Below are 23886 nucleotides of genomic sequence, written 5' to 3' on the forward strand. Positions count from 1 at the left end.
TGCCATTTTAACCTTCATCACTCAGGAAAAGGTTGAACTCAAAAGAGGTGTGCAGATCACTGCAGATGTTCTGAATGATATTGGGAGAAGGTGTAGCGAATTTCTTATCACGAGAGACACCCTCACTAGTAGATCAAGATATATGGGAGGAGGGGGTGCTACCAGCCGTCAGGGCTCCGTCACTTTCTATTCATTTAGAAGTCTTGAGTTTTCTAGACCAGTGTCCAGGCAGCTATCTCTGGTCCTACAGATTTTTACGACACTGGGAATCAGTCTTGTTTCATGAATCTTTTCTTAACCATTTCCATCCAGGCATATGAGAATATTATCTGCGTGCACAAATATTGTGCTGAGTTTTACTTGGAGTTCATCTTTTATATAAACTATAGAGCTGGGCCATGGTTCTCATGTCACTGATATTTAGATGGCAAAGTTCAGAGCCCAGAGGGACCCGTGTGGCGTTTCACGTAAATCACCTTTGAAGGCATTTCTCCCGAAGTGCCTTGACAACAGCAGTCATGAAACCGACCCCCCAAAGAGCCATCTGACATTTATGCTTTTGCTATAAAGCTTGAGAACTCACTAGAGCCGAAATGTGTGAAGGAAGCAGTTATTCTTTTATAGCCCTTACTGTCACTGGATTGCCATCACCTGGTGCTACCGCACCCGCACAGTGATCGGAGCCACTCTTGAAAACAGGCTGCCTGCGTGCTGGTCCGCGGCTTACGGCAGTGGAGAGGGGGTGACATTAGGTATGCCCTGGTCCTTGGGATTCGGTGGGGGTTCGGTGCCGGGCTGTGTTTCTTTGTTTTACTTAGAATGCTCCGGTGACTCAGGGTAAGGGTAGCCTGAAGTTCCTCTCCCTGTTTACTTGCTGCTCCTACAGCATTACACCTTGAATGTAGGCTCGGTAATCCACTCGTCTCCAGTTCGCCTCCTCACAGATGGAGGAATAACTCTTCTCTCAGTTATCAGTGAATGTTACATTTTTATACATTCTAGTTTAGTGTCAGAAGAAAATTATCAGTGGGGCGCCTGGGTGGCTCAGTGGGTTAAGCAGCCGACTTCAGCTCAGGTCAGGAACTTGTGGTTGATGGGTTCAAGTCCCACGTCGGGCTCTGTGCTGACAGCTCAGAGCCTAGAGCCTGCTTTGGATTCTGTGTGTGTCTCTCTCTCTTTCCCTCTCCTGCTAATGCTCTGTCTCTCTTTCTCAAAAATAAACATTCAGCAAAGTATAAGAAAATTATCTTCTGAGAAAATTAAGGTATGAGATCTTAAGCTCACCGAAGCAGATGACACGGTTGCAAAAACACCGCTAACCATACTGACACATAGAACAGTACTGTTTTTCCATCCTCAGCAATAACTCGGGCCCAACTGTTTTCCTGCATTGGGGAGATGTCAGAATAGGGCAGGTTCTTCTGCCCGGAGCATGGATGGGGGCTGGACGGGTGCCTTTCAGTGGATTGCGTGGTGTCATGGTTGGGTATCTGGTGTGCTGTTTTAAGTTTAGTCAACCTTGAGTTCTGTCTAGATTTTCCTACTGGCTCTTCGTTTCTCTGGCAGAGCCTGAGATGTCAGCGCTTCTGGGGCCCTGCCTTGTGCTCGTTCTCTTTCTTCGTGTTCTACTCCTGCAGCCTAGTTACCCTTACGTCTACGGTTCTCAGGACCAGGGTCCATTCTGTCCTCCTGAGCCTGACCTCGAACTCTCCAGCTCCCTTGGCATGCCTGCCTGGGAGTGAGTCTCCAGGACGCCTCTGGTTTAGCATCTTCTAAGTAGAGAGCATCGCCTTTTCCCCAACATATGCTCTTTCTCTTCGTGCCTTTAGTAAATCGACATTGCTGAGCAACCCCAACCAGATACAGGAATTACAGTAGATCCACATTTCCCCTCCAGCCTCGTAGCATCGCTACCCTGGCCTGCCGACCTCACAACAGTCTCCAGGCTCGGCCTCGATGTCTGTTCCCACCAGTACTTGTAAACTGTCTGTCCCCTGCACGTTGGCTTGTGCTGCTGCATTAAAGCCCCACATTACTCCTCCTGTCCCTAGTTCCCCCCCAGCTCCTCTGCCCTCAAATATTCAAAATTCTGGTGTCATTATGTCACTCCTCTGTATAGACTCTCAGCAACTTCCAGAAGGATAAAAGTCACATTCCTCAGTTCTACCCATTTCATCAGTCTCATCTCTCACAACTCTCCCACCCAAATATCTGACTCGCTTGGTTCACACATCAGTGCCCATGCACGTAGAGCGCCCTTGCTGACCTCCTGTTTCCTTCTCCTCAAGAAACTCCTCCTTTTTTTTTTTTTTTTTTAAAGTTTAAATATTTATTTTGGGAGAGACAGAGATATCGCAAGTCGGGGAGGGGCATAGAGAGAATGAGACAGAGAATCCCAAGCAGGCTTCATACGGTCAACACAGAACCTGACATGGGACTTGAACTCAATGAAACTGTGAGATCATGACCTGAGCCAAAACCTAGAGTCAGATGCTTAACCGACTGAGCCACCCAGGCGCCCCTCTCCTGCCTTTAAGAATTGACTTAAAGCCCCAAACCCATTCTTATGAGAAGCCTGCTATACTCTAGGGCAGGGTTAAAAGGTTCTTCTTAAGGGTTCTCATAGCACTTAGTTCAAATTTCTACTTTGGTAGTTAGTGATCCTTACTAGTTTACGTGTATGTTTCATTTATATGACTGTGTATCAAATGAGATAACACACAGAGTTCCTGAAAGTGGTAAAAAAAGAGACATTTCATAAATGCTAATTTCCTTGTTTTCTTGACCTCCATTGCCTGAGCAACTTGAAAGCAGGAAACATATTATATGCATGACCTTGGCCAGTGCCCAGTAGAGAGCCTCACACAAATTGGAACCTCAGCAGTCGTTTCCAGAGGAATAGAAACCAACCAGTTTCTTTATTTTTTAAATGTTTTTAGATGTTTATTTATTTTTGAGAGAGAGAGACAGAGCTCGAGCGGGGGAGGGACGGAGAGAGAGGGAAACAGAACCCAAAACAGGCACCAGGCTCTGAGCTGCCAGCACAGAGCCTGATGGGGACTCAAACTCACAAGCCGTGAGATTATGACCTGAGCTGAAGTAGGACACTTAACGGACTGAGCCACCCAGGCGCCCCAAAACCAACCAGTTTCATTTGTGTTTCTCTAGAAGTTCTTTGTCCCTTCTTTCCCTTTCGTTCTTATGGTCTAGTGGGCCTTCTAGAAGCCCTTGTTTCCTGTCAGCTCTTTGCTCTCTCCTTGCTGCCTCAGGTGGGGCTTACTCAGAGTTCCTGGTAGAGACCACTGTCTGCACACTTTGCCTCACGCATCAGGGGCAAATATCAGGGGCAGGTGTCCTGGTGATTGAGGTGTGAACTTTGCTTCCAGAGAAATCTGCATTTGAATTCCAGCTCTCCAATCTTTTAGCTGGATAATATTGGGCAAGTGGGTTAACTTTTCATGGGCCTTAATTTACTCAGTGTAGATTGGGTATAATAATATGTGCCCTTGGGATTTTTATGAAGATTATAAGAGGTCATTTATATAAAGGACTTAATAAATGGTAATTATTACTTTTACAGCAAAAATTCTAGTCATTTCAAGAAGAGATGAACTTTAACTTACTTTTTGAGAAGGCTAATAATTTTATTTGAAATTAAAGAGTATGGTTTGTTACATAATTATTTGCCATCCAAGTTTAAAGATAATTTTTTAAAATCATAATTTTTAAACCGCTTTGTTTCATGTGAGCACCTTTTTGGGGGCTAGTGAAACTGGGTTTTTTTTTTAAGTCATATTTGCTTTCTATTTTTGCTTATTACTTGCTATCTGCACTTTTATTACTTTGAATAATGTTCAGGCTGAAAATTTGTGAATTTAAATCCAGAAAAAGATCATTTAACATTTTAGCACAGAGACCGTGATTAGAAACAGTTAACTGTGTAAAACAACACATCACAGTATATACAAATATTGATCCTACATTGTACACCTGAAACTAACATAATGTTATGTCAATTACATCTCACCTTTTAAAAAGAGCAATACATTTTGTGTCTTCCTATTAACCCAGGAAGTAAAACATTGATTAGTCCTGGGATTTGAGTCAAAAGTATATTTGGCATTGATTACAGAAAGTAATAGCTTGGCAATTAGACTCTCTTTCATTTTTGACAAATTATTTGAATGTCCAATGATGGTACATATTTTTCTTCAAACTTACTGTGGGTAGACATTTGCTGCAGCCATTACTAAAAAATATTATACTTTGTAATACATATAGCATATTACATATTATGATTTTCACACATTTCAAAAGTATTAATTAATCATGAGATTAAAATAACATTTTACTTAAAATAACATAAAATTTCTTTAAAATAACATTTTAGTTCTTTTATTCAGTTCTTTTAAAAAATACCTGTTGAGAGGCGCTTGGGTGGCTCAGTTGGTTAAGCGTCTGACTTCAGTTCAGGTCATGATCTTGCAGATCATGCATTCGAGCCCCGCATTGGGCTCTGTGCTGACAGCCCAGAGCCTGGAACCTGCTTCGGATTCTGTGTCTCCCTCTCTCTCTGCCCCTCCCCTGCTCATGTGCTCTCTCTCCTTCAGAAAATAAACATTAAAAAAAAATTAACATTTAAAAAATATCTGTTGAGTAGCTTCTGTGTGCCAGCGAGGGTTCTGAGTGTTTGAGATATGTTAGTGACCACTCCCTACCCCTCACTCCCAGTCCCTTCCTTGTGTATGTTGCATTTAGTAAACAAAAAAATAGAATAATTTATGTATGTTAGAAGGTAATAGATGCCATGGGAAAAGCAGAGCAAGGTAGGGGGTGTGGGAATGTGAGCACAGGGTAGAAGAGACAGGTTGCAGTTTTCAAAAGGCTGGACATGTTAAGCTTCCTTGAGAAGGTGTAACGTGAGCAGAGACCTTGGAGGTTGGGGTTGTGAATCATACTGACGTCTGGGAAAAGATTGTTTAAGACAGAAGCACTGACAGTGGAAAGGCCTTAAGTAAGGGGTGTTTGTAATATTTTTACAATTAAATCTTGACTTGATATTTAAAAAACAAAGGAGGGGCGCCTGGGTGGCTTACGCCTGACTCTTGATTTTGACTCATGATCCCAGGGTCGTGGGATCGAGCCCTGCATCAGGCTCCCTGCTGAGAATGGGGCCTGCTTGAGATTCTCTCTCTTTCTCCCTCCGCCTCTCTCCCCTGGCCATGCTCTCTCTCTTTAAAATTAAATAATAAATAAATAGGCAAGGACTTAAAAACAAAAAACGAGGAATGTTTGTTTATAAATATTGATTTGCTTTCATACGTTTTTGACAAAAATGCTCATCTGTGGGAGACAAGGTATTAAGAAAACAAAAACTCCATTCCTTTCAACTTAAAATCTACAAGAAAAGATAAAATAATGTGATCATAGATAGCTTTGATTTAATGCAGACTGTGATCAGTAGTATGAAAGATCTGCAGTCTCTTGAATTTCAGCAAAGGAAAGGCCCATTCTGCCTTGTGAACACGCACCATCCAACCTTGCGTGGAAGATAGGTTTGAAAAGTGATGGAGCTCGGAGGAAGGGAACAGTTTCCTGGGAAAGAAAGGCTAGGGAGCAAGGTGTGGTATGGGCCCTGTCGAGGACAAAGATAGTTTACCTGGGAATGGGTTGGAAAGGGCATGGGTTCAAGAGGGACGCTAAGGATCTGATGAGTAAATGTGTAGGAGAAATTGAGAAGAGGGAAGGGGTTGGCAGGGATGAGTCCTAGGCCATGCCCATTGTCAGCCAGTGTGAGTCAGCCGGTGCTGTGGACAGCTAGCGTCTGCATGGCCAGTGTCCCTGGCATACCAGTGTGAGTCCCGCCTCCAGGTGTCACACCCAGGTAACGGGGTAATGACGGAGGCATTAGTGGTACTTGGTGCTTAACTTTCTTTCGTGTTTGTTGTAATGTCTTGTTATGTGGATTCTCTGAAGAACCAGGTGATTCAGAATTTGCAGTGGAATGTTTTCCTTTGCTCAGAGCAATTCAGTGAGACATTTGCCTGGGTTTCAGTATCCTTTTGAAGAAGCTCTTTGATGTTTGTATGAATCAAAAGATAAGTAGATTTAAAAAAATTAACAGACAGACCCATGCTTTAAGTGTGGGCTCTACAATCAAGTAAGCAAATGACCTTGGACAAGTCCCTTAGATTCTCAGGACTTCAGTTTATCTAAAGAATGAGTCACTGTGTTAGGCAGCCTCTAGGACCCCTTACAAACTCGAGAATTCCAGGAAATCTAAAACCTAACAACCAAAGATCCAAATGTCTAGCTGCTTTCCTAAGTAGTAACGGTAGTTGCCAGCCTTGACCAGCAGGCTGAATTTCACAACATCACCTATCAACAGTTTTCGGTTTCAGCAGGCTGCAGCTTTTTTGATCAGAATAATTTGGTCAAAACTTTTGAGGCCCTTTCTGTTTAAAAAATAAGTACGAGCAACTAGACAGTATGTAAACCGATCTCTCAGGTACTTTGCCGTTTAATGTTACAGCAGAACTTTCGTTGTGTAGAGCTGTTACTGAAAATCTGCAGTCTCTGTTCCTCTCCGCAAAGGGTAACGGGGCCGAGAAGACTTTGGCAGCTTTGTGTAATAATACATCAGTGAGCTGGCTTCAGGTTTTGGCCTGGAGAGGATATTCCCCATTCACTGACTAACTTCCAAGAGCATTTGTCCTTAAGGTTCTGGAATTTGCCAGAGGCAGTCTTGAAAGTCATAGTATCCAAACCTGTGTATCTTTTTCCTTTTACCTTCTTCCTGTCATTCTTTTGGGAGAGAGATTATTGGAAACCAACAACATCTGGTTACTTGTATTTGGTGTCAGAAGACTCAGGGTAGGAAAGCACAAAAATGTGTTACCATCCACATGAAGAAAGATGGGGGACAGGTATATCAGTAAGCACCCAGACACACCTGGAAAGGAAGCAGCCAGCCCTGGGGTTAACCTGTGGAAAAACCTTGAAATTGCCTTTTGTGTGTTTCGTGCGTAAACCTGAATTTGAACGAGAGTTGATAGGAAGAATTCGTAGACCTCAACTTGGTTTTGGCATAGGTGATATTTTGAATCTAGAGAGGCTAAAAGCTGCTATTATATCAACCTCAGTTATCTTTTCTCTCGTTTCCATATTGTGACACATGTCAGTCTTCTTAGAAATACGACTCGCAGTTTCTAAGAGAGTTTGGAGCTGAAGCTGGAAGTTTCCAGCAGAAGTATGCCTTTCCCCCACTTTTTAAAATACACGTGGTCAGAAAAGATTAGGGGCATTAGGCAATTTGAGAGCAGGGTGAAAAAGCACCTACCCTTCCAGTTCCTGGGTAGAGAGAATGTTCCATTGTCCACAGATCTTCCGTGTAGCCAGAGAAGCCTCTTTACATAATTTATCAACAAACAAGAATAATTCTTTGAATTCTGCAGGCACCTTGGCAGAATCTGAAATGAAGTTTCATCAAAACCAGAAGTCAGGTCAGACAGCGAACCAATCCTTCTCAAACTGTGGTCCACAAGGTCAAAGCTATTTTCATACTAATAGTAAGATGCTATTTGCCTATTGTCATTTTCTAGTAAGTTACGGATTGAATGCAGATGCAGGTGTGAAGACCCAGCCGTCCTCTATTAATGAGATTTGCAAAAATGGAACTCTGTGCCACTCTTTCCACTTAATTTTTTGTTTTGTAAAATATAGATATTTTAATAAAGAATGTGATGTGTATGAATCTGCCCTACTTCTGTTATTGTTATTTTAGTGAATTAATATTTTAAAGTGTTCTTGGTTTTAATTTCTAATATGATAAATATCAGTAGATAACAACCCATGGAGTCCTTAATAACTTTTAAGAGTAAAGGGAACCAGAGAGTTTGAGAACTTCTAATTTAAACAGAAAGACCACGAAGAGGTACCCATTTCAAGTCACTGATTGCTGAAGTGTGGAGGCCGTCATAAGGAAGAACATAAGGATCTTTAAGGCTCATAACATCATCCTTAGGGATTTCAAGTTTTGTGATCTTGTGTGTAAAGGGAAAATAAAGCAAGTTCAGCGAGAAAGAGAGAGAGAGAGCATGGGACATGTTGTTAGAAAGAATCCACATGAGAGCACCATGGGTAAAGGTAGAGACTCCTCCATCCTCACCCCATGGACTAATGACCTTCCTTTCATAGATGGGAAAGAACCGCTAGAAATCATGGGAAGAGCAGGCCTCTTGACCTTTTGCTTTCTATAAAAGGATTAGGAAATGTCGTTGCTCCTCTCTCCCACCTATTTAAATATTTGAGCAGAAGTCACTACTTTCCTGGAATTTCTTTTCAAAATTCTGAATTTCTCAATAATTTCAAAACACTGCAATTTTATAGTATAAAAATGACCTTCAAAATAGGATCAACTTCTGTAAAACTAGGTTGATTTTGTCCATCATTGTGGATTTTCTGTTTGTTATATGTTCCATCTGATTTCAGAAGGTTTTTGTGGAGGCCTGCAAGGATATACATAGTAAACTAAAAGTGAAAGTGAAAATAAAAATTGGAATCAAGAACAGGGAACATATGTGTGTGTGTGTGTGTGTGCGCGCGCGCGTGCGCACGCAATGAAATGTGGAGATAACCATAAGTAAGAGACATCGAATCTTAGAGCGTGTATGTTTTACATGTCATGATCATGCGAAGGTGGGCCAGATAAATATGTCATACATGGTGTCTGCCTATGCTCAACCTCTTCTGTGGTAAAACAAAATCCTGTGTGGGCCCTCATGAAAAGGTGGAGGTGGCCATGTTTTATAGCTTATGACCCCTTTTTCTTTGTATTAACTGACTGAACTGAGAATAGATGCTTGTCCCAAAGACCGGCTAGGGGCTCATGCGGACTGCCTGGGGTCCAAGTGAGAAAAGAGATGTACGCTGCCCAGATTCCTATCTTTGATTTGAACCTGAAAGTACTAAGAGAGGCTGAATGGAACCTAGGGTAACACTTGTGTGAAGATGATAGGGACGAGCAGTTTGTGGGATTAAGACTTAACTTTGACTCCGTCCTACCTGATAGCCAAGGTAGAGCGGAGACATTGTTAATTCTGAAACTGTACAATAAAAAAGAAGGCAACTTTAAAGGTAGTAGTAGTTTTCTAATACTGAATTTAAAATCAGTCACCCTTTTACGTATGGAGTTTCCTTAAAAATTTAAAATAGACTCACTAAATGATCCAGCAATCCCCCTTCTGAATATCTATCCCAAAGAATTCAAAGCAGGATCTGCAAGAGACATTTGCACACTCATGTTCATTGCAGCATTATTTATAATAACCGACTTGACTGGGTGGTGAAAGCCACCCAGATGTACATTGAAAGGTGGGTGAAAAAAATGTGATACAAACACACAAGGAAATACTATGTAGCCCTAAAAAAGGAGATTTTGTCACATGCTACGTTGGTGAACCTTGAGGACATTATGCTAAATGAAACAATCCAGTCACAAATGGACAAGCACTGTGTTATTCCGGTCATATGAAATATCTAAGCTGTCACAGAAACGTAGAAACAACATCAAAGAAACAAAAACAGAAAGGTGCTTACCAAGGAAGCAGGGGTGGGAGTCGGGGGGTAGTGGGAGGAGGTTAGTGTTTAATGGGTGTAAAGTTTCAGTTTGCAAGATGAGAAAGATTCTAGAGATATGTTCTACAATAATGTGAATATACGTAACACTACTGAACTGTATGCTTTAAAATGATTGAGATGGTAAATTTAAAGTTATAGACTTTTTACCACAATTAAAAAAAATCAGTCACCTTCATGGAAATTAATAACTGAGATTCTAAATAATATATCTGACAACATCCTGAACATTTCTAAAGGAGATGCAGAAATGGATTTTATATGGAAATATAAAATGAGAAGTTTGCCAATATTGGGCCTTTGAGTAAGGTTTCAGCTTTAAATCAGCTTATGTTTTTTTCCCCATGTTTTAGTATTTAGTCTTTAAAAGTTACTAAAATTTGTGAGCAACTTGCCTTTTGGGTTTTATAAACTTCATTGCCAGCAGTATGGCAGACTAGATATCTTTTTTTCCATCTGTTTCTATTTTTTTATTAAAGTCTTTTAATGTTTATTTTAGGGAGGGAGAAAGAGCACATGTGAGTGGGGGAGGGGAAGAGGAAAGGGCAAAGAGAGAGGGGCCGGGGGAAGACAGAGGATCCCAAGCGGGCTCCACCATGACAGCAGAGAGCCCGATGCAGGGCTTGAACTCACAAACTGGGAGATCACGACCTGAGCTGAAGTCAGATACTTAACCAACTGAGCCATCCAGGTGCCCCTCTTTTCTTTTAGTTCTAGTGTAGTTAACATATAGTGTTGTATTAAGTTTCAGGTATACAAATTGTGATTCAGCAATTCCATATATTACTCAGTGTTCATCAAGGTAAGTATACTTTTAATCCCTTTCATCTATTTCATCCACCTCCCCACCCACCTCCCCTCTGATAACCATATCTTCTCGATAGTTACAAGTCTGTATTTTGGTTTGTCTTTCTTTTATTTTTCTGTTCGTTTTGTTTCTTAAATTCCACATATGAGTGAAATCATATGGTTTTTATCTTTCTCTGATTGGCTTAGTTTGCTTAGCATTATACCCTCTAGATCCATCCATATTGTTTCAAGTGGTCAGATTTCATTCTTTTTCATGGTTGAATAATATTCCATTGTATGTGATATACGTATACAATATGTATATGCATATATATGCATGCCATTGTATATGATATACATATACAGTATGCATATGCATATATATATATATGTATGTATGCCACATCTTCTTTATCCATTTATCTGTTGGTGGAAAACTGCTTCCATAATTTGGCTATTGTAAACAATGCTGAAATAAACATAGGAGTTCATATATCTTTTCAAATTAGTGTTTTGTATTCTTTGGGTAAATATCCAGTAGTGCAATTACTGGATCATAGGGTAGTTCTAGTTTTAATTTTTTGGAGGAACTTCCATACTGTCTTCCACGGTGGCTGCCCCATATCGCATTCCCAGATCAATTTCTCTTTTGTGGAGGTAGATACAGAGAGTAGACACCTCTGTTCCCAACCAGGAATCTTGTCCCTCTGTGTTCACGAAGCTCTTTATCTCCTCTCTCCAATAATGGCTTTGCAGAGACACACATATGTGACTCCCTCAAAGCTGTCTGCTTTGTGATACTTGTACTGGGTAGTTAAGAAGATGACATCATTTCTTCTTTTTTTCTTACCACATTTGGGCCGAGTTCAGAGTTTCTGTTTATTTTTTGTATGACCTTGCTGGTTGCTTTGAGGTGTTTTTTCTGAGGGGAGAGGAAACCTTATACAGAGACTCTGATTCAGTTTTCTTTATAAAAATTAGATTTATCAAGCATTAAATCAGTTTATATGCTCTGATACACAACAAGCACAACAAAGAATCACTAGCTAATAATCTGATTTTAGAATATATTTCTGTTCCCTAAAGTAATGCTGTATTTTAAGAAGTCAGAGATCACTGGCAAACTTTCAATTAGCAGGAAACTAAAACAATTTATATACATATATATCTACTATGCATAAGGCACCATGGTTCTATTAGTAGAATTTTTTAGGATCTATTCCTTTGTACCTTAATACTTAATAGGTGAACAGGTGGGCCATGCTTGGAAACTGTGTAGCACCCCTTTACTGAAACTACTGGCTAGGAAATGTACTTGGCCCAGGGTGGGGCCCGCTGCCTTGGCATGTATATGAAGTTTGGGTGTCATTGCGGGAGATGTTGACACTTTATTTCTTCCAGCATCTGGGGCTTACTGTGCCCCTGTCATGCCTGGTTCCCTGGGTGGAACCAAAAGCTACCTCATGGCACTGTGGATTCTAGTCTGCTGTTCCATCACTGCCTGAATCTCACAGAAGAATCCAAGGCATCCCTGGGAACTCATGATGTGCACAAGTTTAAGGATGACTAGAAAACCCATACCTTTCATTTTAATGAAAATACCAAGTACTGTCTGTTGACCTCTAATTTAGACTGACAAAAAGCTGAGTAATGACTTGACTCAGGTGAAGTGACCTCTGTTACCAAACAAGAGCCATGTTATCTACTTGACAGATAAATTTTTATAAGCCATAGAAAGTAATTACTGTTCTTGTGAAACACGCCACAGGAGGGCTGGGAATGGCATGTGTATACACAAGCATGAGGCTTCTTGTACATTCTCGAATGACAGGGCATGCTGGCAACTTTTCTTTGCAGTAGGATGTTGCCCAAATACGGTAATACTACCTTCTGATTGATTCATCATGGACGACCTGGTTTTCATAAGAATTCAAAGAGCCAAGGGGGAGTCAAAAAAAGCGTTCACAAAGGTACAAAGAAGCTTAATAACATTACTCCATTTTTATTCTTTACTCCATCCTCAGCCCAAAGCACTGGCTGTTAATATCATCCCATAACATTGGAGCTTAGCCGGTCTTGCCATTTTTTTTTTCCTCTCTCCTTAATTTGTACTGAAACATGCCTTTTTCCTTTCCTTGTAAATCTTAGGAGTAGAACAGTGCTTCACTCTGCCTTTGGAGTTATGCCTGGGTGCTAAACGTCCCATTTAACCAACTACTTACTGTATCCTGTTGATCACCTCACCATAACTGCCAAAATCAAGAATTTTAGTGGATCCACAGTGTGTCTCTAAGAACTGTGATACCAGTTTTTCAGTTTTAGTCCAAAAGCAGCACCTGTGAATCTGTCTTTTTTCACTCTGCATCTACCAAGTAACAGGAAACAATCCCATTCACAGAAGTTAACAGCAGAACTCTTAAAAATGATCTCAAAAAGAAATATGAAAGCTAGTGGAAGAAAATTGTAAAAACTTACTAATGTACATTATAAAAGACTTTTAAAGGTCATTTCTTCCTGAGTTTAGAGGTTTAATGCAATTCCAATCAGAATTCTTCATGTGATCTTTCTTGTTATATAAAAAGATTATTATAATGATCATTGAGCTGCATTTTTTAAAGAAATTAGGAGACCCGTAGCCTCTACGTTAACACAAATTTTATATCTGCAGTAATTAAATCATTTTCATTTTGACACAAGAAGAGAATAGGAGGTCAATAGAATAGCATTAGCTAACTCCCAAACAGACCCAATTATATGTAAGAACATAGAATATGAGAAAGAAGACATCACATGTGAGTCGTGGATGGGAGAAGCTATTAAATAAAGGGCTCACTTTTAAGAAGATCTATTTTAACCCTCTTCTCATGTCTTATCAGCAGCTTTGATGTGCAAAGTAAAGCCTGAAGAAAAGAAAAGCAAAAAACTAGAAGTAAGTAGAGTGTACATTTATAAACAGTCTCTATCAGGAAGAATGTGTAAGCTTAAAACAATGTAAGTCACAAAGGTAAATATAACACTTGCATAAAATTCAAAACTTCTTGGTGTAAAAAAATGCAATTTGATTTAAATGCAATTTAAATCAAAATAATAAATTATTGCTCAAGATATGACAGGAAGGAAAATATCTTCATTCAAGGACAAGCATATACAAATAGATAAGAAAAACACTAAAATCCTATCGATAGCAGAAAAGTCATAAAAGGAAATACTAAGGGCTAATAAACATTTTAATGTGTGAAGTTTTTTTAAATTTATTTTTGCCTATGTAACATTGACTTTATTATATACACGTCAGCCAGCATTGAATAAAATAGGCTGTGTTGTGCATTGATAGAGGGGACATAAATTGGCATTAACTGTTTAGAAAAAATATTGATCATATGTCACTAGAGCTTAAGAAGTATTTGTACTTTTATACCAATAACTCTGTTTCTAGAAAACCATCCAGAGAAAATAATCACAAAACCAAAGTTTATTTATAATAATAAAAATTATTTTAGTAATTATGTTTATAATATAAACATTGGTGTCTTAGAAATGTAATGGGGACTAATTAGATATCATATAGCCTTCCATTAGAGCATTATGTAGCCATTAAACATGTATTTTCAAAGAATACTTGATACTCATGTGATAATGTTAAGTTAAAAAGGAGAGCTACCAAAAAAAGAGCTACAAAACAGCATCAATGGCATCCTCTTCCAATTTAATGTGTTTTTATGTATACAAGGGAAAAGATGGAAAAGCAAAATAATCAAAATATTAATAGTAATTAGCACTGTTTGACAGTGCTAGACTGAATAGACTTCATTTTCCTTCCCAATAGTATTCCATTTTAAAAATTTATCTGTATCACTTTACTTTTATAATCAGAATAATAAACATTTATGGGGCGCCTGGGCGGCTCAGTCAGTTAAGCACCTAACTTGGCCTCAGGTCATGATCTCAGAGCTCATGAGTTCAAGCCTTGCATCAGGCTGTGTGCTGAGAGCTCAGAGCCTGGAGCCTGCTTCCAATTCTGTATCTTCTATGTTCCTCTCCCACTTGTGCTCGGTCTCTCTCTTTCAAAAATAAATAAACATTAAAAAAAAGATAAACATTTAAAATGAAGCACATTTCTTAAAAAAAAAAAAAAGAAGCACATTTCTTTGGTACATCTGTTTCTGAATGTGAAATTCAAGTAGGCAAAAAAAAAAAAAATACAGAATATTTGAAAACTATCATCATTTCATTGAATAGATATACAAGTAGATCTAGAACTTTGAATAAGTTGCATTTTTTTTTTCTGGGATGCCTGGGTGGCTCAGTCAGGCATCCCACTTTGGCTTAGGTCATGATCTCACAGTTTGTGTGTTCAAGCCCTGTGTTGGGCTCTGTGCTGATGGCTGAGAGCCTAGAGTCTGCTTCAGATTCTGTCTCCTTCTCTCTCTATCCCTCCCCTGCTCTCTCTCTCTCTCTCTCTCAAAAATAAACATTAAAAAAAGATGCATTTTTTTCTTTTATCTACAGAACATTTATAAAATCATGAATATCTTGATGAAAAGGAAGATCTTAATAAATTCTCAAAAGTAAAGATATGTTTTTCCGAATATAAACCAATAAAACTAGAAAGTAGCAACAAAAAGATAGGCACAAATATAACTGCTTATAAATTAAGCATTTTTTCTAAGTAATTTCTTCATTTAAAGAGGAAATAAACATATAAATAATATATTCCTGAATTACATAAAATAATACAGAAATTGCTTTAAAGGAGAACCACTTTGTATATAAACCTACGGAATACAGTCAAATCTGTATTAAAGAATTTTACCTTAAGATATTATTACCTTAAAATAAAAAGTTACACATCTGAACCTAAGCATTCAATGTAAGTTATATAAAAGTGACAAAATAAACCAAAAGAAGATTGGAAGAGAGAATTGTAAAAATGAGTCCTGAGATTAAAGATAGAGGAAACAAAAGAACAGTAAATGAAGCCAAAAGCTGGGTTTTAGAAAGTACTGATAAAATAGATAAATTCTTTGGCACATCTCATTAAGAAAAACAAGAAATAAAAAGTATATAATTTTAAGCATGAAAGAGATGTAACCACATTATATATATATATAGTTCTGCCATAATGCAACGTGTGTTTTTAAAAATCACTGCACAATATAGAATTGCACAATAAAAGCCATAAAAGGCTTAGGGGAAAATGAAAAAAAAAAAAGATACAACTTAGTGATATGTAAAAAATAAAGACGAGACAGTCATAAAAATGTAGCATAGTTTTAGACATGCTAAATTAGGGAATACATAAACATTATGATAACTGTGATTCTTTATCTTGAAAAAGCCCTGAAGTTTTTGGTGGAAGTGTGCCTCAGAAGGATTGCAACTTGTGAATTATTTGAAGTGGTTGGAGGAGGTTATCTGAAATCAGAAGGCCAAGTTTTAATACCAGATGTAGATAGGTGTGGCTCTCAAGGGTTGGTACACTGAAGTAACAGGTAGATTTGAGATCTGTGTGTCTCTGTTTTGTGTATTGCTACACAGCTTGGTTCAGTTTTCTGTGCTCATCTAGTGTTTCTGGACAAAATTATGCAAAAGTGACATGAAATTTGAGCTATGCTCAAATTGTTCCCTAATTTACCAACCATGTTGAAACAAATTAACATTTTCAAGTAAGTCTTGTAGCAGAATTGCTTTTCTATGAAAAAAGGTTAAAAAAGATTCAGAGGACAGTGTTACATTAGTTCCGTGGTAATATTTTTGAAATCTTCAAGGAAGATTTTTTAATAAAATATAAATTAATAAATTTGATCCTAAGGGAAGTAAGAAAGCTTATGAGACCCATAACTAGAAGAGAAATTAGAAAAGTTATTAAAGAGCTGCTATTTAAAAAAAAGAACCAGGCATTCAGTATTTTATAGCAAAATTCTCTCTAGTTCTTCAATTAAAGTTGTTCAATATATTCCAAAAAGTTTTTAAACAATTTTTTACTGTTTATTTATTTTTGAAAGAGAGGGAGACAGAATGTGAGCAGGGGAGAGGCAGAGAGAAAGGGAGACAGAGAATCTAAAGCAGACTCCAGGCTCTGAGCTGTGAGCACAGAGCCCAATATGGGGCTCGAACCCACAAACTGTGAGATCATGACCTGAGCCAAGTCTGATACTTAACCTACTGAGCCACCCAGGGGCTCCAGAAGTGTTTTGTTTTTTAAGGAAAGACTCCTTAATTCATTTCACAAAGGTAGCATTTATTTCTTTTACCTAACTCTCATAGAGCATGTACTATGTGCCAGACACTACTTTAAATGTTTTATAAATATTAACCAAATCCCTCACCACAGTCTTATGAGGCTGTTACTGTTAAGGAGAACTTGGGCAGCTTGTCCAAGATTGTATAACTAGTGCAGGTTTTAGGCAGGATTTAAACCAGACAGTTTGCCTCCAGTACCCAGGCTCTTAACTCTTAACCACTGTGCTTCACTATCTTTAAATGAAAACCTAAGGAAAACAGCTGTTTGTTTCCTCAGCAGCTTTCTGAGTCATATGAAGCACAGCACTTGGATCTGTCATCTCCAGTGGCTGTTGAAAAGGGTAGATAGTATAACATTCCAGAAAAGGAGGGGAAGCTAAGTTCCCGTGGAGTCATAATCAAATTTAAAGTAGGGGAGAAGAGAGCTGACAGATAAATTCCCTCTCCATCCCTTCCTCCAACGAATTCTTCCAAAGCCTGGTGTTTAAATTCTGTCTGTCAGAGACTTCCTGTGTGCTGGAGAACCAACTAGACTTCATGAAACAGGCCAGCTTGCTGATGTGCCGCCTAACTTTCTCTGCCTCTCTGTGCTTTTCCTTCACTCACATTGCTGCTATTGCACCTGCAAGTAAAGCAGTAGCACTTCAGTTTTGCCTTGCATTCTTCATTATAAGAAACTATGCTATGGTAGGATTTAAGGAGAAAATGCATAGAACAAGAAATGAATATAGCAAATAAACATAAAAAGTACTCTAGCTCATAAACTGTTACAATAATGCATATAAAACCATAGTGAGTTTTATATATTTTTGTACATCAATTTGGCAAAAAATTGAAAAGATGGATAATATCCATCACTGATTGCATATGAGGAAATAGGCTATCATGTAAGAGTCAGATGGTAGGGAATGGAAATGCTGCATACTTCTGGAAAGTGAGATCTGGCAAGTTTATTAAAATATTAAGTGTTTATAATCTTTGAGCCAGTAATCTTTTCAACATGTACATTAATTCATATGTTTATACATGCAAAGACATTTCTTGCTGTCTTGTTATAATAGTAATATATAGAAGACAAATAGAATGTCCATTTAACAGGGAGTACATGAGGGGCACCTGGGTGGCACAGTCAGTTAAGCGGCCGACTTCGGCTCAGGTCATGATCTCATGGTTCATTAGTTCGAGCCCCACGTTGGGCTCTGGGCTGACAGCTTGGAGCCTGGAGCCTGTTTCAGATTCTGTCTCTTCCTCTCTCTCTGCCCTCCCCTGCTTACGCTCTGTCTGTCTCTGAAAAATAAATAAACGTTAAAAAATTTTTTTAAAAAAACAGGGAGTACATGAATAAAGTATGGCATATTCATGTTTTGGAGTACTAGACAGCCACCAGAAAGAATAAATTAGAACCATGTGTTTTGCCCTGGAAAGATAGCTCTGATGTGTTATAAGTAAAAGCAGCCAATTGTAAAGTAATGTCTGTCTATTGTGTGACCCCATTTTTGTGTAACAAAACAAACAAAAACCCCTATATGTATATATGTTTACATGTGTTGATATAAAGGTAAAAGAGAAAGAAAGATGTGAAAGACTATTAACCAGACTATTAACACTGGTTTCCTTAAAAGGATGAGATAGAAGATGGAGCTATTTACTGACTTTTTACTTATACCCAGTGGGTTGTTTGATCTGTTACAGTGAACATTAAAAACACTAGGTATGAGGAGAAAGCAGAAGCTTTCCCACTAAAATCAGGTTTAAGGCAAGGATGACCTCCTCACCATTCCTTTTCAATGTTGTACTGGAAGTTCTAGCTGATGCAATAAGGTAAGAAAAAGAAAATAAAAGGTATACTGATTGCGAAGAAAGAAATAAAACTCTTTGTTCATAGATGGCATGATTGTCTATGTAGAAGAATCTAAGAAGATTGACAAAAGAATTCACCAAAAAGCCCTCCTGGAACTAATAAACAATTATATCAAAGCTGCAGGATACAGAGTCAATATATGAAGGTCAGCTATTTGTTATATACCAGTAATGAACCAGTGGGATTTGAAATTAAAAACAGTACCATTTACATTAGCACCCCAGCAATGAAATACTTTGGTATACATCTAACCAAATATGTACAAGATCTATATGAGGTAAACTACAAAACTCTGATGAATGAAATTTTTAAAAACTTAAATAAATGGAAGAGAGATCCATGTTCAAAGATAGGAAGACTCAATATTGTCAAGATCTCAGCTTCATCTATAAATTCAGTGCAATGCCCATCAAAATCTCAACAAGTTATTTTATAGATAATGACAAACGGATTCTAAAGTTTATGTGGAGAGGGAAAAGACCCAGAATAGCCAACACAATATTAGAGAAGAACAAAGTTGGAGGATTGACACTGCCCAACTTTAAGACTTACTGTACAGCTCTAGTAATCAAGAGAGTGCAGTGTGGATGAAAGAACAGACAGATAGATCAGTGGAGCAGAATAAAGAAAGTGTGAAATAGACCCTCATAAATAGAGTCAATCGAGGAACTAAGGCGAAATAATGGAACAATGGAGAAAAAAAAAATAGTCTTTTCAACAAATCTTGCTGGAACAACCGGATATCCACATGTAAAAAAACGTAGACACAGAACTTATAACCTTTACAAAAACTAACTCAGAATAGATCACAGAGCCTACATGTAAAATGCAAAACTGTAAACCCCCTTGAAGGTCACGTAGGAGAAAATTCAGATGACTTTGAGTTTGGTGATGACTTTTTTGATATTATGCCATCGGTATGATCCACAGAAGCAGGAATTGATAAACTGCTTCATTAAAATGAAACGTTTCTTCTCTGCAAAGCACACTGTCAAGGGAATAAAAAGACAAGCCACAGAATGGAAGAAAATCTTAGCAGAAGATATATGTGATCAAAGGAGTTATCCAAAATATATGAAGAACTAGAACTCAACAAGAGATGAACAATGAGCCAAAGACCTTACTGTACACCTCACCGAAGAAGATCTACAGATGGCAAAGCATATGAAACAATGCTCCGCTTCCTGTATCATCAGAGAAATGCAAATTAGGGGCGCCTGGGTGGCTCAGTCAGTTGAGCATCCGACTTTGGCTCAGGTCATGATCTTACAGTTCATGGTTTTGAGCCACACGTCGGGCTCTGCACTAACAGCTCAGAGCCTGGAGCCTGCTTCAGATTCTGTGTCTCCCTCTCTCTCTCTGACCCTCCCCTTCTCATGCTGTCTCTATATCTCTCTCAGAAATAAATAAAACATTAAAAAAATTTATTTTATTTATTTCTGAGAGAGGGAGACAGCATGAACAGAGGAGGGCCAGAGAGAGGGAGACACAGAATCTGAAGCAGGCTCCAGGCTCTGAGCTGTCAGTGCAGAGCCCGACATGGTGCTCAACATGGGGCTCAAACCCACGAACCGTGAGATCATGACCTGAGCCGAAGTTGGATGCTTAACTGACTGAGCCACCCAGGCGCCCCAAAACATTAAAAATTTTTTTTAAAAATTAGAAATGCAAATTAAAATTAGATACAACCACACCTGTTAAGAGTGGCCACAATCCAGAGCACTGACAACACCAAATGATGCCAACAATGTGGAACAACAGGAACTCTCCTACATTGCTAATGGAAATGCACAGCGGTACAGCCTCCTTGGAAAAACAGTTCAGTCATTCTTTTAAAACTAAACATACTCTTACCATACAGCCCAGCAATTCTCACTATTCATCCAAAGGAATTGAAAACTTACATCCACACAAAAACCTGCACACAGAGGTTTATAGCAGCTTTAGTGATGATTAACAAAATTTAGAGGCAACCAAGATGTCCTTCTGTACATGAAAGAATAAATAAACGGTGATACATCCAGCCAATGGAATATTTTTCAGTGCCAGAAAGAAAGGAGCTATCAAGCCATAAAAAGACATGGAGGAAACTTAAGTGCATATTACTAAGTAAAAGAAACCAATTTGAAAAGGCTGCGTACTGTATGATTCCAACTACATGACGGTCTGGAAAGGATGAATCTTTGGAGATTGTGAAAAGATCGGTGGCGCCAAGGATTGGGGCAAAGAGAAAGAAATTCGAATAGGCAGAGTGCAGAAGACTTGTAGGGCAGTGGAAATAGCTCACATGACGCTATAATAGTGGACACATGTCAACATACATTTATCAAAGACCACAGAATTTACAATACCAAGTGATTCCCAAGGTAGGCTTCACTACAGAGTTTGGGTAGTGATAACGACGTGTCAATATAGTTCATCAGTTGTAATAAATGTACCACTCTGGTGTGGGGTGTTAATGGGGGAGGCAGTTTGGAGGGGAGCAGGGGGTATGTGAGACATCTCCGTACCTTCCTCTCAGTTTTGCTGTGAATTTACAAATGCTCTAAAAAAATTAAGTATTAAAAAAAAAAAAAGTTAGGATGTGGACAGTTGAATGTAAAGAAGGGAAGATTAAAAGGTGGATAAAAATGTTTTTAAATGTGTACATCTTTGATCTACTGAGCTTTGATTGGGCAAACCTAACAATAATCCAAGCTGCAGCCCTGCTTGCATGTTATATTGTTTGTGAGTGTTAATAGATAAAATCTTGTCAATTTGACAGGGTGACTTGGTGGCTATCAGTTGAGCCTCCGACTCTTGATTTGGACCAAGTCATGATCCCAGAGTTGTGGGATGGAGCCCCATGTAGGGCTCCATGCTGAACGTGGAGCCTATTTAAGATTCTGTGCTGGGGCACCTGGGTGGCTTAGACGGTTAAGCATCTGACTTCGGCTCCGGTCATGATCTCACGGTTAATGAGTTTGAGCCCCTCATCCGGCTCTATGCTGACAGCTCAGAGCCTGCAGCCTACCTGGATTCTGTGTCTCCCTCTCTCCCTCTGCCCCCCCCTTGCTCAATTCTGTCTTTTTCTCTCTCTCAAAAATAAATAAACATTAAAAAAAATGAAATAAAATAGCCTATTGTTTCTTTGATCAAACAAAGAAGATGAAAGAAGGCTGACAAGATCTCGCAAATTTTGTCCATGCTTATGTGTTTCTATTTTATTGGGAAAATAAATGAACAAAAAATTAAGTTTACCAGTGCAGTGAACTGGTAATTTTATTGTGTATGTTAAGTCTAATATGTTGATTCTAAATACAGATCTACATCAAGTGGCTTCATTTTATACCCTGCTTTGTTCCAAAAGGAATGGAATTAGTTACCTTTTGTCCAAGCTAGAGGACCATTTCAGTATAATCAAAGTAACATAGGAGCTCTATGAACTTAGTAAACACTTGCCTAGATCATGACGGTCTTTAATAAATCTATTTAGTGTGTATGTGAGGAAACGTGAGGAGGCTCAGGAGCAAGCTACTCTTGGTTAGGATGGAGGAGGGTAGAGAATCGCTGCGTAGATGTGTGCACAGCTTCCTTACTCACACCATCAGCTTCACCAGGAGAACGACTTTACTACTTAGTCTTCTCTCTTCAGTTGTGAGTCTAACTCTTCAGAAATGAGAAATGAGTATAGTATAGGGCTACTTCTTGAAGGAATACAGATAGGAATTAAAAAGTGACAAATTGAATAATGTTTTTACTTAGAAAATCATGGTGAAGAAAATCCATTTTGTAGATAAACTTCTTAAGGAGGGATAGGGTAGAAAAGTGAACACTCAAAGGAACGTTGATACGTCATATATTCTGTCATATCTATCACCTCATGGTTACCTTTGTGGCATCTATCACAAAGACAATAAAATTATTATTTTCTTCTAGAAAGTTACACGATATTAACTCAGTAAATACCTAGATAGCAGTTAAGGAGTTTATACATCTGTCTGCCCACACACCTTTCTTTAAGTCATCAAGAGAAGATTCTGGAATCCTCAAAATGTTTTGAAAAGACTCATTGTTCTGTTTCTAAGCTCAGATGAAGGCATCAATTTATTATTCTTTGCAGCCTTCCTTATGTTTGACAACTTACTGTTTAAGAGTATATGGGTATTTTGCATTTGAAAGACTCAAAGCCTGGCTGAGGCTTATAAACACTCGATTGGCTTCTACATGTAGGTCATTGTATATATAGATGCTTAGGTGAAGCGTATACACACACACACACACACACACACACACACACACTTACCCCCTCATGTTCTGTGTGTCCTCACAAAGACTATTCATTGTGTTGTATAGAAACTATTTTTGAGTAAACTTGATATCCAGATAAATCTCATGTGATTGAGGAAATGCCTTTCATGTATCTGTTTGATTGATATTTATTGATTTCTTACTGTACCAAGACACTGTGACGTGTATCAGAGATACAGGGATGAGTCAGTCAGATATAGCCTTGAGAAGCTTGTTGTAAGGAAAAATAAGTTACTGATATTAGAAACAGAATCTTTAAAATACCCGATTTGTTTCTCTACTAGAAGATTGACATCTCTTTGCTCACTGGCCGGAACCTTGCAAATTTTCAGCTATGGCACTATTGAGAGTCAGGGTTGTCTTCAAAATTGACGAGAGTCAAGACTCTGAACTTGATCCAGTTTTCTTGTTCTCATACGTACTAAAAACAAAACAAAAATCAACTTCAGCATTACAAGATAAAAATTTTAAATGCAATGGGTCATAATTATGATTGTTACTTTTAAAGGCGTACAAAAATGCTGAGTTGATTGGCAAAATAGTAATGTAAGATATAATTCTGTGCTTATGTTTCTTTATACAGTTGAGTTTTATCGAAACGTAGTGATTCACTAAAAGGATTTCTTTTTGCTTGATATTTTTCTTCTCTTTTGCAGGAATTTATTTTATCAGAAGATTATAACAAGATGACTCCTGTGAAAAACTATCAAGGTAGGAATGAGAGAGCCGTGTTTTTACCTAGACTTTGAAATGTTTCTTGATGGCTTCCCTTTACAATAGTCAGGGGGGACAAAACAGAGCAATCCTTTGAGGTGAATATTATCCCAGTCTTTGAATTAAGAAAGTGAGGCCTAACAAAGTTGAAGTTGGCCTGTGGTCCTGTAGCTGGTAAAGTGCAGAGCCAGACGGGCTCATTGTGATTCCAGAATCTCCAGCCTATGTCCTTTGTCTCTACCACACCACACTGCCTCGAAGCAGTGCAGCAGGCACGGAGAGTGGGGCCAGTGTTAGGAGTGAGCTATTTCACATGGGGTTCATTTCATTTTTGGTTAAATGTTTTTAAAGGC

The 23886-nt window shown here is 38.6% G+C and overlaps 1 protein-coding gene across 2 annotated transcripts in view; it reads left to right on the plus strand.

Annotated features, from left to right (window-relative positions):
- WDFY2 (WD repeat and FYVE domain containing 2) overlaps positions 1-23886 on the plus strand; it is a 169469-nt gene that overhangs the window by 93313 nt on the left and 52270 nt on the right. For both annotated transcript variants that reach the window (XM_039236090.1, XM_039236091.1), the window contains exon 4: positions 23476-23530. In XM_039236090.1, the coding sequence (XP_039092021.1) occupies positions 23476-23530 (55 nt within the window). The remainder of the gene's footprint in view (positions 1-23475; positions 23531-23886) is intronic.

The sequence above is a fragment of the Hyaena hyaena genome, unplaced genomic scaffold, assembly GCF_003009895.1.
Source record: "Hyaena hyaena isolate Hyena2069 unplaced genomic scaffold, ASM300989v1 scaffold_106, whole genome shotgun sequence".
NCBI classification, from domain to species: domain Eukaryota; kingdom Metazoa; phylum Chordata; class Mammalia; order Carnivora; family Hyaenidae; genus Hyaena; species Hyaena hyaena.